This window comes from Mytilus edulis, chromosome 9 (assembly GCF_963676685.1).
Source record: "Mytilus edulis chromosome 9, xbMytEdul2.2, whole genome shotgun sequence".
NCBI classification, from domain to species: Eukaryota; Metazoa; Mollusca; class Bivalvia; order Mytilida; family Mytilidae; genus Mytilus; species Mytilus edulis.
In genome coordinates this window covers 64,383,477-64,399,594 of record NC_092352.1, presented here as the reverse complement: position 1 = coordinate 64,399,594, position 16,118 = coordinate 64,383,477, and the positions used below count along the sequence as shown (strand labels likewise).

At 32.0% G+C, this 16,118-nt stretch overlaps 1 protein-coding gene across 1 annotated transcript in view; it reads left to right on the top strand.

Moving 5' to 3' along the window:
• The window catches only part of LOC139488811 (BTB/POZ domain-containing protein KCTD5-like), a 69,457-nt gene extending 57,680 nt beyond the window's left edge, over positions 1-11,777 (top strand). The window contains exon 6 of the mRNA XM_071274739.1: positions 10,605-11,777. Within this exon, the coding sequence (XP_071130840.1) occupies positions 10,605-10,634 (30 nt within the window). The 3' untranslated portion in view covers positions 10,635-11,777. The remainder of the gene's footprint in view (positions 1-10,604) is intronic.
• Positions 11,778-16,118: the final 4,341 nt, after the last annotated feature.

The window sequence follows — 16,118 nt, the reverse complement described above, 5'->3', positions numbered from 1 at the left end:
TTCTGTCAATAGACGTTGAATTATTTTAAAAGCGATGGCAATTTAAAGAGAGGAATGTGTATGGAAAGGAGTCGTGCCCACTGACTTAAAAACAAATTAAATATTTAATGAATTAATATTAGAAATGGGGTTCCTCTTAGAACTCATGTAAAAAAATTAAGTGATGAGGTACGAAGTGAGATACCTTCTCTCACTTTCAGTGACTGCTGTGGAAAGTAAACTTGGAATTGATAGTACAAAAATAAAATACAATTAAAAACCAATTGTTCAAAGAACAATTGAAGGTCTTTCAACCAATAAGGATCTATTTTGATATGAAAATATTAAGATTCAGTTGAAAATGTCAGTTGCTATGGCTTTATGATATGAAAATATGAATTTGGAGCAAAGGTCAAAATCTAGAACGTCCAATTAACCTATGACCTTGACCCCAATTTCAAGGTCATAAACCAAGGATCCCAAATCAAAAGACCCTAGGTCAGTAGTATGTATGGTTCATGAGTAATATCACTTTACGCATAATTCTAAATATAAGAGGGGCAAAAATTCCCGTTTATTGTCTACGCACCCTTCCAATCCAACATTTTAAGTTACGACATGTCGCAACTAACAATTAAGTAAAAATAATTTGTTGATATCTTATAAGGTTATTGAAAAAGAGTGAAAATAAGCCAAAATCAAAATTTAGATTTTGACCTTGACCTTTGACCTTGACCTAATTTTAATTTTTTTGGACCAAGGATCTTAAATCAAAAGACCCTAGGTCTCTATCACTTATAGTTTACCAGTTAGAAATGCATATCACTGATATCATATATAAAAGGGGGGATAACTCTCATATGGAGTCTCCGGATAGCTTCGGTTGAAATGAAACAGAACATCCTAAGGATATAACGAGGAATTTGGAAAAATAAATTTGTCGGTTTCTTATACGGTTGCGAAGGAGTAGTGGCCACAAGAAAAATAGTGTTCGGGGAGATAACTCTTACCAGGTAAAATTTTTTGTTATGCGGTGTCGGTTTCAGAAGCGTATTAACTGTTCGATATCATTTACCTTATATCTAAGCGATATCTTGTGAAACAAAAAAACAGCGAAGGAAAAAAAAGTTGGCGGAAGAAAAAAAAAAAATTCAGAGAACAATTGAAGGTCTTTCCATCAAAACAATGTATTTTGATATGAAAAGTTGTAAAACTAAGTTTAAAATGTCATTTCAATCGTCAAATGATAGCTCCTAGTAAGCTGATTCCAAAAATATATTGTTTCCATACATTTTTTTTAAATAAGGGAGATAATTTGTTACTTCCGGTTTGAAAAATGTTACTTCCGATTATATTTGAATATTTACTTGACACTGATTCCAAAAATATCTGGTTCTATATACTTTTATATTAAAAAGTACAAAAAAATAGCTATTTCCGGTTTACAAAAGGTCACTTCCGGTTGTTTTTTACAAGGTTAAATGGTTTGATATCTTTTTCTAAAAGTTGTATATCTTTATCATGTATACATATAGAATAAAAGCAAAGGTCAAAATCTAGAACGTCAAATTAAGCTATGACCTTGAGATCAGTTTCAAGGTCATAAACCAAGGACCTCAAATCAAGACCATAGGTCTTTATTATATTTAGTTAATGAGTTATATCACCAAACGCGTATTTTTAAATACAAGAGGGGAGAAAACTCCCTTTTACATTCAACGTACGCTTGCAATCAAAATTTACATCTTATGACATGTCGCAACTAACAATTTAGTAAAAATAATTTGTTGATATCTTATACAGTCTTTGGATATAAGTGAAAATAAGCCAAATTCAAATATTAGAATATGACCTTGACCTTTGACCTTGACCTAATTTTCATTTTTTGGGACCAAGGACCTCAAATCAAAAGATCCTAGGTCTCTATCACTTATGATTTATAAGATAGAAATTCATATCACTTATATCAGATGCATAAGGGGAAATAACTCTCATATGGAGCGGTCATATCGCTTCGGTCAAAATAGGACAAATCATGCGAAGGATATAACGAGCAATTTTGTAAAATAAATTTGTCATAATCTTTTACGGTTGCGAAGGAGATGCGCTAACAAGGAAAACAGTGTTTGGGGAGATAACTCCTACAAAGAAAAGTATTCGTTTACGCAGGGTAAATTTCAAAAGTGCATAAACTGTTCGATATCATATACCAAATATCTAAGCGACATATTGCGAAACAAATGTTTATCGCAAGAACAAAATTAGGCGGAAGAAAAAAAAAAAAAAAAAAATAATCAGAAGAAAAACAATAGGTCTTTCCACAGAAAAGTGGAAAGACCTAATAATAACATTGTTCACACACTTGTATCGAGGATTGGCTATTTTTTAAAGTTGAAAATCTATTCAGATTACGTAAATTAATAAGAGAACACAGGTACATTTTACATGTGCAGTTGAATTATTTTTAAGAATCATACTAATATCAATGTCCGTCTGTCTGTCCGTCCATCCATCATCAACATGTTCGACATTAACTCAAAAACGCTTTAACCAATTTGCATAAAACTTTGGTGAATTGTTTAAATCTATTGACCTGAGATCCCTTTTTCATTTTTTTTATAAATTTTAGATTTTACGTTTCCTAGTTATGGGGTTTTATTCATTAAAAAAAGGCATGAAAGGTGGATTTTCCAACTTTCAAGAAATTTTGGTTAATTGTTTATATCTATTGACTCCTTTGGATTTTTATAAATTTTAGATTTTATGTTTCGAGTTGTGCGGTTATATTTAAAAAAAAATAGGGGGATTTTCCAGTAAATTCGGCCAAAAACTCAAAAATGCTTTCAGCAGTTCTCATGAAACTATAATGAATTGTTGATATCTATTGATGTTAGCTCCCATTAGAATTTTATTTGTTTATAGTCTGACAACAGATTTGCTAGGTATTGCGCAACAGCACAGTGTATTGCACAACAGCAAAGTGTATTGCACAACAGCAAGAAATCTTTAATTGAATATAAAAACCTATAATATGTCAAATATTTAATAACAATCCAAATTCAGACCTGTATCAAGCTTGAATATTGTGTCCATTTTTGCTACAATTGTTCAGGGTCAGACCTCTGCGGGTGTATCCAGCTGCTCTTAGCGAAGCAGTTTATTTGTAGTTTCCGGACAATAACTTGTGTGTAAGTGTATGGATCTCTCTGATATTATACCACAAGATTCCATATCACAAAGGGAAGGCTGGTGTTGAGTTTGGGGGTCATTGTCCCAAACATGCAGGAATTAGGGGCCAAAAAGGGCCAAAAAGAAACATTTTTTCTAGTTTCAAGACTGAAATTGTACTACAATGTTCCATACTTCAAAGGTTGTGATTGAGCTTGGGGGTAATTGCTCCAAGGGGTGTTGTGAATTTTTATACGACCGCAAAAAATTTTGTAGTCGTATATTGGTATCACGTCGTCATCGGCGGCGGCTTTGTCGTCAGCTTCGTCCAAAGACGGATGGTTTCCGGATAATAACTTTAGTATAAGTAAATAGAAATCAATAAAATTTTAACACAATGTTTATAACCACAAAAGGAAGCTTGGGATTGATTTAGGGGGTTATGGTCCCTAAGGTTTAGGAATTAGGGACCCAAAGGGGCCCAAAACAAGCATTTATCTAGTGTCAGGACAAAAATTGTGTATAAGTATTTCAATTGTTCTGAAAGTGTACCACACTGTTTAATACCCTAAGTAGAAGGTTGGGATATATTTTATGGATTATGGGGCAAACAGTCTAGGAATAAAGGGCCAAAAAGAGGGAAAAAACAAGCATTTTTGTAGTTTCAAGACAATAAATTGGAGTTATCTTTCTTTGTCCAGAATGGTTGTTGAATCACCTAAAACCAATGCTTTATGAAATCTTCTTAAAAAATTGGAGTTATCTTTCTTTGTCCAGAATAGTAGTTGAATCAACTTAAATCAATGCTATATACAATATACAATGCAATATTTACTTTGCTACCAACTGATAAATTAAAGCAGTCTTTACCATTCAGTGATTACAAGCACTTTGATTAACATTCTAGGGTTATGCCCCTTTACAAACGGAAAAATTGAAAAAAAATTTAGTTTCTGTTCTATTATCTTAGGTTTGTCTCAACTAAATTTAATGAAATGTGTATACAATGCTTATTAACTCTAAAATCAGTTTAAGTTCAATTTTTGGCAGCTTCACTTTTACAGTTCTTGAGTTATGTCCCTTTATAATGTTTTATGCTAGCGGAGGCATCATCGGGGTCAGACCCATAATCCGACAGTCCCATAATCCGATAGTCCGACAGTCTTATAATCCGACAGCCGATAGTCCGACGCACAGTCACTTGTCCCTGTAAATTGATTTTTTTTACACAAAAAAATATTGTGTCAAATCGATAAATATGACGTCTTCATACCTTGTAAACTGACCCGTATCCTCATTCCTGCGGGTGTGATCTGAGAAAAATAGATAACCCGGGATATCTTTTTCACCTGGATTCAGAGCCTTTAGACTGATATCATATTGATTGCAATACCGGTAAATTCGTAATTCTCTGGTCTTGGACAAGAAGTTCACCTACATCATGTAGCTGTATAAACTCAAATTAACTAAACCATTCAGTGCATGGCTTCACTTGACAGCTTTGGTGTCAAACGCACTGCCGATTAATAGTCATTACCTAAGGCTTTATGTCGTTAATAATTGTGTCTTGCAAGGTTGTTTTAAAATAGTAATTTGAGTTATTTCACCTTTTTTTCACCTTTCACAATACACTCCTTCAACTTATGTTTTTATCTTTATTTAAAAAAATTAAAGCTAGAATAAATTGAATGCAAAAACATATCAGAACAAGAATGTGTCCCAAGTGCAATTTATAACTTCTATGTCATTCAATCCGATGCCGCTCAGACGAATAACGGTAAAATAATACATGTGACATATATGACATTCTACCTCATATGTTACATAAACGCCCATGCGCATGTGTGCAAACTAACTAGATTATATTTCATTTTTAAATTAGATGAGCAGGAATGGAATCTTATTTTAATGACATTATCAATTTGTTCAAACAATACAGGATATAATTTTTTATCCAATTAAACTGCGCATGATTCTATTTTTTTAAATTTTACAAACTGCTTGCGTTTCAATAGTATATTAATAAGCTTACGGTATGGGATTAATTCCATATAGGGTGAGAGCGAAGCTCGAATCCTCATATGGAAATTACTGTCCCCTAAAGACTGTTTTACAAAAGGATGGAACTGTTTTATTTTCAAAGGCGTATTATAGTGATATCTGTCATGTTACGATGTACGGATTTCGACTCTCACCGGTTAATTTCTTCTTTTACATGTGCTTTTTAAACTTCCTGTTGAAACATCGCAAGTTTCAAAATTGTTTTTTAAGTGAATTAAACTTATTTTAACAATCATGAAGCGTTCTAGAATCATTTTCAAGCAGTTTCTACTTCTGTTTGATGATAGAAAACAGGTTTTCTCAAGAAAATACAGCAAACGATCGCAGAGGATTTGAAATGTACAAGTCAAATCGGCACCTGGTTAAATCGGCATGTAGTCAAATCGGCACCTATTTTAAGTCAATTCGGCATCCAATAATATTTGTTATAACATTTTTTATTCAATTAATTAATAACTTTTACCAAGTACATAGTTATTATGTTGTTGTGTATAAAGGTCAACAACGAAACCCTAACCCAAGCTGTTGTTTTGAGACAATTAGAAAAATAAAATGGAAAACTATGAGTGAGTCCCTTTCAATAAATCAAACTTTCATGCCAAATAATTAGCAAATTTAAGGTGTTTTTTTCAGGAAAGTTTAAACAGCATTAAACCATTAATCCTGTAAAATGCTCAACTGGTTAAAAAATGCATAAAAAATATCCAATACCGTTAATTCCTAAATATACCTCATATATATAATTAAAAATACACATTTAGTTGGAGAAAAATAAATATATACAAAATGTACATGAACCCCTAAAAATGTGAAAGTTAATATTTTTGGACAATCCCTTCCTTAGGTATTTAACTCTTTTTGCTTAAATACTGAAAAAAAATCTGGCAACCCCTTTCTTATTTTTACTCTTTTTGCTTAAAATACTGTTAAAAATATATATTTAACATGGGTGACGAATTGACTATATCAGGTGTCAATTTAACCAGGTACCGATTTGACCAGGTGCCATTTTGACTAGAATTCTTTGAAATTACCTGAGTTTCATTAGACCTTTGATAACAGTAACAAAAAGATTATTTATCTAAAATTTTGTGGGAGAAGGGGGTTTGGACTGTGTACCAGTGAGAAATATACAAGCCTTTCTACGGTATTTATTTGTACAATTCAGGTAGTCTTGACCTATTCATTTGTTTTTTGGGAAAGACGGCGTCAAGCCGTCAATTCCCTAATGGGGTTGGCAAGAGTATCATTCCCTCACGTCAATCATTTTGTTTTGATAGTTTGGAAACCCCCTCAAAATGTCATACTGAAATTGATGACAAGGAGAACAGATTTACTTTAAATACATTTTTTACACATTTCCCTTCTGTTTCTCGTGAAATTATCGTATATTGAGCTTTCCCTTACACTACATACGTTTCTTTTACAGTCCGGAAAAATCAGTATTACGAAATATTCTAAATATATCTAACCTAGTGATGTCATTGTAGGAATGCCACACATGGATATCTTTTATTCATTATAAAAACCAGTCACAGTATTTGAATACCAATTTAAAATCCGTATTTGTTAAATTTAAACCTAATGATGTTTGCTGTAGTGTAGATCATTCACACACCAACATGCAATGCTTTAATCTGAGGCTATAATCAGATAACTTGTAGGTCAACTTTCGCGGTAAACAATGTCAATGGGGATACATGATATTGGGGAGAGAAACGACAGTTGTCATTGTTTCTGTAAAGTTCTGTTTTTAGAATCTTCCTCCAATTCAGGAGCACCTCCATTGGTGAGTAATTATACACTAAAATCAAAGTAAATGTTTCTGAACACTTAAGATGTGACATTTAGTATATGATAAGTAGTCTTCTATATAATAAAAATTTGTGTACCAACATAATTATTGAAATGGTTAAAAAGAAAAATTAAAAAAATTAAATGTAGCTTTTTGTAGTTTATACCTATTGAGATTGGGGAGAGCAACTCCAGTTTTCATTCTTTCTGTAAAGTTATGTTTTTAGAATCTTTCTCCAATTAAGGAGCGCCTCAATTGATGAGTAATTACCCACTAAAATGAAAGGTAATGTATCTGAACATTAAAAATGTCACATTAAGTATATATAATAAGTAGTCATCAATTAAAAAATAATTTTGCGTACCAACATAATTATTGTAGTGGTCATTTTTTTTCATTTTTTTTTTAAATATTGCTTTTTGTAGTTTAAAGCTATTTATTCATGAATTTTACAGATATATCAAAATGTGGGATCTGGAAACAAACTTCACACAGCTTATATCAATCATATTTGATTTTATAAGTACATGTATCACTGTGATGAGAGTTGTAACTGGGAACTTTATTAATGGAAAATAAAACTGAATAGATTTTTCAGTCCTCACTTTCTTGAGAATACTGTCACAACAAATTGAGAATGGTCTTAGCCTGCCGTTCAGTTGTACACAATTAAAATTCTAAAATATATTGTAGTAGTTGTTAAATTCAATTGAATTTAAGATAATTAACTCCCAACTGTAATCAAATGTTTTGATTTAGAAAGTGCAGATCTCATTGGTCCAAATTGTCTCTATGATGAATTCTTGACTAAGGAAATGAAATAACAATAAACAACAATTACCGGTAGTTTCATTATTGTTAGCCTTTCTATATGTTCTAGCTGTTCTTTTGCTCATTCTTTGTATGTAGACTATCAAAAGATACCTCCCTAACAATTGAAACAATGGCCGTCTCTTCCCTCAGAGCTCTTCGGCTCTTTGATTTAAAAAAAAAACCAGCCAGTTGTCATCTTCACTTCACACACACACACATATAGGAATATCAATTATATGCTTACGAGACATGTTGCCTTGTTAAACTAATTACGGTATGTGAAAATCAAGACTTGCATAAAAAATATCCCAATATTAGAGACAGTGGCGTCATTTTTCCTCAGAGCTTTCAGCTCTTTGATTAAGAAGTTACTATTAACTTATATTAATTTTAACCATGACTGTATGCATTTTATATTTTATGATGTATTTAAATGAGTAGTTATTGTTGAAAACCCCATTAGAAATTTGAATTGAGATCATTTTTGGAATAAGGGAAAGGGGGAGGTGAAAAAAAATTGGTGGGGGTCAGTTTTTCTCATTTCAGATTTCAGAAATTAAAAAGAAAATTTCTTCAAATATTTGTTTTGAGGCAAATAATATTCAACAGCATAGTCACAGTATTGCTCAAAAGCAAAAAAATAAAATTGTTTAGTTTATTAGACCACATTCATTCTGATGAAGTTGAATCAACTTGATACTTTGTACACACTTCCTTATGACATGATCCTTCTAATTTTAAAAACAAATTAGACTTTTGACCCCAACTTCATGGTTCACTGAACATAGAAAATGAAAGTTCTAGTTTCAGGTTAAAGTTTTTGGTCAAGGTAGTTTTTGATGAAGTTGAAGTCCAATCAACTTGAAACTTAGTACACATGTTCCCTATGGTATATAAAGGCAACAGTAGTATATACCGCTGTTCAAACTCATAAATCCATGGACAAAAAACAAAATCGGGGTAACAAACTAAAACTGAGGGAAACGCATTAAATATAAAAGGAGAACAACGACACAACACTACAATGTAACAAACACAGAAACGGACCAAGCATCAGACAAAATCCCACGAGAAAAACAAATATAACATCAAAACCAAATACATGAATTTGGGATAGACAAGTACCGTGACATGTCTTATCGCAATGTGAATTTACACTCAAAATTAAGAGAAAACATACGACGCAATGTTAAAATGTAACACACACAGAAACGAACTATAATATAACAATGGCCATATTCCTGACTTGGTACAGGACATTTTTAAAGAAAAAAATGGCGGGTTGAACCTGGTTTTGTGGCATGCCAAACCTCCCCTTTCATAGCCATGTGAAATATAACATTAAAATGACAACTCAACACCACAGGACTACAATATAAATAAATTGGAGAATACAATTGACAAAGAAACACATGAACAACAGCCAACAAAAGGCAACAAGTTGAAAATTTTAATACGTCAGAAGTGCATTTTATCCACACAAGATCCACCATGGTATGATCTTTCTAATTTTAATACCAAATTAGATTTTACACCAAATTTCACGGTCCATTGAACATGGAAAATGGTAGTGCGAGTGGGGCATCCGTGTACTTTGAACACATTCTTGTTGTAATGTGAGTTACAGATCAAGTTTAAGTTTTGTTCTGCTCCGCTAATTTTGGCCAAAGTAATTACGGGCTTTTGACTTTGATAAATTGTTGAAAATCACAGTTATGCAGACTTTAATTTTCGCAACAAAGTTGTCGGTGCCATATAGTTTTACCCTTGTTCGTCATTCCGTCATTCCGCAACACACCATTATAGGGACTTTTTTTCTAAACGCCTTCAGATAATGGGCTGATTTTTGGTATGTGAGTTAACCATGATGAGTTACAGATCAGGTTTAAGTTTTGTTATGCTGCGCTAATTTTTGTTGAAATTACAGGCTTTGGACTTGGATAAATTGTTGAGAATCACAGCTATACAGATTTTTTTTCTAAACGCTTTAGATATAGGGCTGATTTTTGGTCAATTCGCAACAGCATGGTGTATTGCAAAATAGCAAAAAATTGAATATAAATTCAAATCATATAATCAATTCTAAGTGCTTAGACTACAGTTATTCTGTGTCAAAAACCTTTTATGTGTCAAATATTTAATTAAAATCCAAATTCAGGCCTGTGTCAAGCATGAATATTGTGTCCATTTTTGCCCCAACTGTTCAGGGTAGAACCTTTGCAGTCGTATCCAGCTGCAATCGTTGAAGCAATTTTTTCATTCTACAGTTCTTTTAAGATCAAGTTAAAGTATGCTTAATTCTAGATTGCAAATTGCCAAAGTGAAAATGTGAGTCAGAGATAAATTTTGTATCCACCCTACAACTTTTGATTTTCACTTCATTAAATAAAGATAATAAGATAAAGGTAAATTCTGAATTTTGAAAGATTAAAAAAAGGACTTAGTTCCATGTCTCTTTATCCATTGGTCCCAGGTTTAATGGGAATCTGCAATATTTTTATGCCCCACCTACAATAGCACTAGTAGAGGGGCATTATTTTTTCTGGTCTTTGTGTCCCTTCGTTCGTCTGTCTGTCTTTCCTGCTCCAGGTTAAAGTTTTTGGTCAAGGTAGTTTTAAATAAAGTTGAAGTCCAATTAACTTGAAACTTAGTACACATATTCCCTATGATATGATCTTTCTAGTTTTAATGCCAAATTAAAGTTTTGACTCATTTCAATTTATTACAGTTGACCCATACCACAAATAATTAACCTGCTGCTTTTAAAAGTTATCTTGTTTTTTTCCAGGTCTTGCAGCAGAAAGGATCAAGAATGTGAAGAATGCCATTGTTTATAATATAATGACCACACCTTTTTGTGACTAGAATTTTTTAGGCTAAAGACTGATATTTTGATATTGATTTTATTGTTAACTATTAATTGTCATTTTAGTGTATGTACTGTAAAAAAAAAGCTTTTCTTTTAATTAAATAAGTCATTCTTGTAAATGTTAGACATTTTAGAAATGATTTAATTTATTAATGTCTGTCAATGTTTTGTAAGCAAGCCCTTTTTTAATAAATGTTGGTGCTTTAATCATGTTCATTATTAAACTAAGAGGATTTCATTATTTCGATTTAACTAATTTTCTATAGGTTAACAAATTAATTCTTAATCCTTTTTGAACTTTTCCATTCACTGACTTTTAGAAATTAAAACCTCGGAATATATGTTTTTCTCCAAATAACCAAATAACATTAAAAAAAACCATTTGCTGAAAAGTTTGAAACTGGACAGGTGTGTTGATTAATAATGGTACCCAGCTCCATGGGGTATCCTGGTTGACTTATGTCTGTCTGTATGTCTGTCAATCCATGCAATTAGAGTTTAATCACTTTTCTATCAGGAACTACAAATCAGCTTCCTGAAATTTGGTTATCAAGCTTCACTCAAGCATGCGTTACAGTGTGATGCATATTCAGATTCCTTTATCATCCATTTCATGTTTATTTAAAAACTTATATTTTCATACAAACAATAGCCATGTTTGAAATTCAAGTTGTGTTTTTATATATATATCATAGCTTCTGAAATTTAATGGTATCAAACTTCATGGAAGCATGCTATACTGTGATGCATTTTTATGACCATCTCTTATCAATTTCCTTTACAGAATAATTATGTAGGGAGTGAGCAATAGCTCACAGATTAATCATTTTCTTAATGCAAATGATAACATTTATTATAAATCTATAAAATAATCAGATGTTCATCAGACATTATTCTGTCAGATATAAGATGTCATATTTTTAGATTTCATCTAAATCATTCCTTTAGTGTACTTGAGTTGTTTGCTAAACTGCAAAAACTAAAATCGCTTCATTTTCAGAGTTAGTCTTTAATATTTAGAAATGAGCCAAGGTTTTACCCAAAAATTATATATATTTTGCTACAATATATATTAAAAGATGTCAACATGTATGAATTATCTTTTTGATTAAGACCTTTATTCATATCTTTTTGTTCCAAAACTATGTACAAAGTGGCCATTTTAGGTCAAATATATCCATTTCAAAACAGTCATAGTAACTTCACAAGTTACCAATCTGCACTTAAGATTCCAAATTTACCAAAATATTATAAAAAGTGTGGGTCACAGAATTATTTTTTGTTTGTTTGTATATTGCTATCACATCGTCAGCGTGGTCCGAAGACAGATGGTTTCCAGATAATAACGTAAGAATAAGTTATAGAAATCAAAAAAATTGTAACACAAGGTTTATAACCACTAAAGGAAGGGGGTTATGGTCCTAACTGTTTAGGAATTAGGAGCTGAAAAAGGGGCCCAAATAAGCATTTTTGTAGTTTCCAGACAATAACTTGTGTATGTCTCTAAAATTATACCACAAGTTTCCATACTACAAAGGAATAGGATTGACTTTGGGGGGGTTGTGGCTCAAACCATTTAGGAATTAAGGCAAAAAATGGGGAGAAACAAGGGTTTTTCTGGTTAAAGGACAATTGAGACAATTTAAAAGCATTGTAAGGGAGGGGATCAAAATCAATTCGCAACAGCATATAGTGGATTGCACAAAAGCAAAAAATTAAATATAAATTCAAATCATATAACTAATTTGAAGTTCTTTAACTAAGGTTATTTTGCGTCAGAAACCTATTATGTGTCAAAATTTTATTAACAATCCAAATTCAGACCTGTATCAAGTGTGAATATTTTGTCCATTTTGGCCCCAACTTTCAGGGTTGGACATCTGTGGTCGTATCCAGCTGTGCTCAGCCAAGCAATTTCTCTTCATACTCAAATAGGTATATACACAACTCATTCTAGTATAAAAATTTCTTGAGTTATCTCCCCTAATATATTATAATGAGTTATCCCCCCTTAAAAAAAAAGAAATGAATCAAACTATTTTTTATTTTTTTTAAATACAGTGGTAAATATGATAAAACACATAATTTTCTATATATTTAACATGAAAAGTCTTCAGTTTCAATATCTATGTAATTGATTCAGTGAAATTGAAAAGGTAATATTGTTTTTCCTTTCAAAATTATGCTGTAGCTATGGGGTTCAAGGTTTTCATATGACCCTTATCCCCTTAAAAACCAGTACATGCTATTAAATGCAATATGTTGTTGGAACTTTACTGTTGACCAATTGACATAATGAAGAATTTATCACGGATTGCATTGAGCGGTACAGATTTTTAATGACAGGTTGCATGCCCCACTCATATCTCTGAAATTCCATGCTGCAGGCCACATGATGGAGGTATCTTGTTATCAATTAAAAATTAAAGATATCTTGGTAATATGAACTAAATCCCAGTAGCTAAAATATATTGTGTTTTTTTTCGAGCACATATATATGAGGAACTTTTTATTGCAATTTCTGTCTCGCCTAGACTGAATCATAATGCAAGATGTAGGTATGCAGTTTCAATGGGACAGTGTCAACAATTTGATAAATTTTCATACACCCATTTACAGGACGTATTATGGTATTCGTCTGTCCATCTGTCGTCAACATGTCGGAACAAATAACTCATTGACAAACACTTCAACCAATTGGCATAAAACTTCTGATAATTGTTTATATCTATTGACGTGAGCTCCCTTTCATATTTTATAAATTTTAGATTTTATGTTTCCAGTTATGGGGTTTTATTCATTAAAAAAGGGGGGTGTTCCAGTTTTCAGACACTGAATAACTTGAGTGATTTCAGCAGTTTTCATAAAACTTTGGTGAATTGTTTATATCTATTGGCGCAAGCTCCCTTTCCATTTTATCAATTTTAGATTTTACGTTTCAGAGTTATGTGATTGTATTCACAAAAAGGGGTATTTTTCAGTTATCTGTCAATGCTTAGAGTAGTTATCATGAAACTTTTGTGACTGGTTTATAACTATTAAGATAACCTCCCTTTAGTTTTTCATGAATTTCTGATATGACATTGAGAAGTTATTGAACTTTATTCCTCATGGCCCAGCAGTTTATTTGCTTATGTCAGTTCATGGGGAACCACTTTAGGTAAATCAATGATATATGGCACATCTCAGTTCCATGGCTTTAAAACTTTTGCAAAGTTTACATGGTAAAGTTTGTGATAAGATCGGTTACCGTAGGAGGAGCCACTGATGCTAAGTTTATTAGACTAGTCTAGTATTGGCACATCTAATTTCTATGAAGATAAGTCTACTGACTGAAATTTTTTACATAGTATACATCTTGTAAGATTTTTATATGGTAATTTAAGCACACAGTATCCCTGTACAATATCCCCAGACGGATCTGAATCCCGAGTAGCAATTAATGTAAAGTATATAACAGTGGGGAAGTGAAATCTCACGGAGCATAATTCTTCAGATCCAGATGTTACATGCACACTGGTGCAAACTTTTCATTAATTGCTCTAAGGGATTTCCATCACACCCTGTTTCAGATTATGATACCAGTTATTTTAAGGGGAATTATGATAATTCTATATTTGGAATGCAGATTCATTATCATGGAGATACACACCTCAGACTCCTCATTCATGGTCTATTGACTTTTATAATTTTGAATAGTTTACTTGTTAATTAAATTCAAGTTTTATCAGGTCAGTTTGAAGGAAACCACTTGTTATAGGTCTTTTTAGTATGCAGGTGTTAAAATATTAGCACATCTCATTCCATGGAGATTATTTGGCCCTGCTCCCTCATTCGTGGTCTATTGACTTAGAAACTTTGCATAGTTAACATGTTTGTAACTTAGTCAGTAAATGAAGAATAGGTAAGTCAATGAAACTGTGTCAGCAGTTGTATCAGCATTGGCATAACTTTCTTTAGGGAAATTAACTTCAGTCACGGTTCATTGACTTTGAATATTTTGCATATATTTTACATGTTAAAGTATTAAAAGTATTTGAATTTCAACTTTTGCATTTTACTATCGAAATAACAGACAAGACATATCTCTGTGTCAACATTTTATTCAATTATTTCATCAACATTTTTATCGCTTGATATACAATAATTGTAAAAAAATATTCTAATGTCAACAAATCGGTTAGTGCAATTTTTCATGATATATTAATTATATATTAAGGTAGGTACAGTAAATGAGCTACATCACAGAACTTGGTATAATATTGAATACAACTTTAGCTCATTGAACTTTAACTGAAATTCCAAAAAAAAATATAATGCATTTATCTCTTTTATTTTCTGAAATATCACTAAATGAATTCTGTGACAGCCCATTTACTGTACCTTAACACATCATATTTATCATATATTTAAATAGTGAAAAAAATGTTTATTTTATTACATGTAGATTTTATTAGTTTCTTGTATTAAATTTAAGTAATAGCAAAAACTACTTGACGTCTTGAGTATTTGAATTTTCTTTGACATGAATTATTTCAGTTTTATGACTTGAACATTTATAAATGCAATAGAAAAACAAATCAAATTGGTGGCACCAATGTCATGGAAGTCCTGCATGCCATAAGTTTTTACTGTAATATCAAGCACAATTTGTAAAATTAAATCAACATTTATAATTTCAATCTCTTTACTATCTCAACTTACCAGGAGAAAGTGATTTTATTTGGTGCTTTGATTTACCGCCAACTTGCATTGTACTTTTGCCAAAATAAAATCATTCATTTGCGACACAAACCATATCACATTTGCGCCAAGAATTAAAAAATAATCATTTGATCCCCCCAAAAAACAGGTAAATATGGTAATAAAATAGAGACTTGTTCAAAAGAGACTTTTGATAATAACCTTTAAACCAAAAAGCACAAGATTTTGTTTGCATAATTACACATATTTATTAGAAATAAGTCATCATAAAACCATAATGACTAACTCTGTTCTTTGCACACTGCAGCAGATTTGTCCATGGATCTCATTTTTGGGAAAGACGGCTTCGAGCCGTCTATTCCCTATGTGACTGGCCAGACTTCCAAGCCTCTCACGTCATCCATTTTGTTTTTATACGACCGCAAAAATTAAAAAAAAATTTGGTCGTATATTGGTAACACGTTGTCGTCGTTGTCGTCAGCGTCGTCCGAAGACAGATGGTTTCCGGATGATAGCTTTGTATACGTAAATAGAAATCAATGTACAGACTTACCTGTGCTGTTTGGGAAGTTTTAATGCCTAGCATCTACTAGATATATAAAAGTTAAATGCATTTTGTGTTTAAGAAAGATCTTTCTTGGTTTTTGATGGGCATTTTTTCCCCTTTCTGCAGAAGGTGTAAAATAAACAAACTCCTGAATTACTTTGATACTGTCCACTTGCTGACTC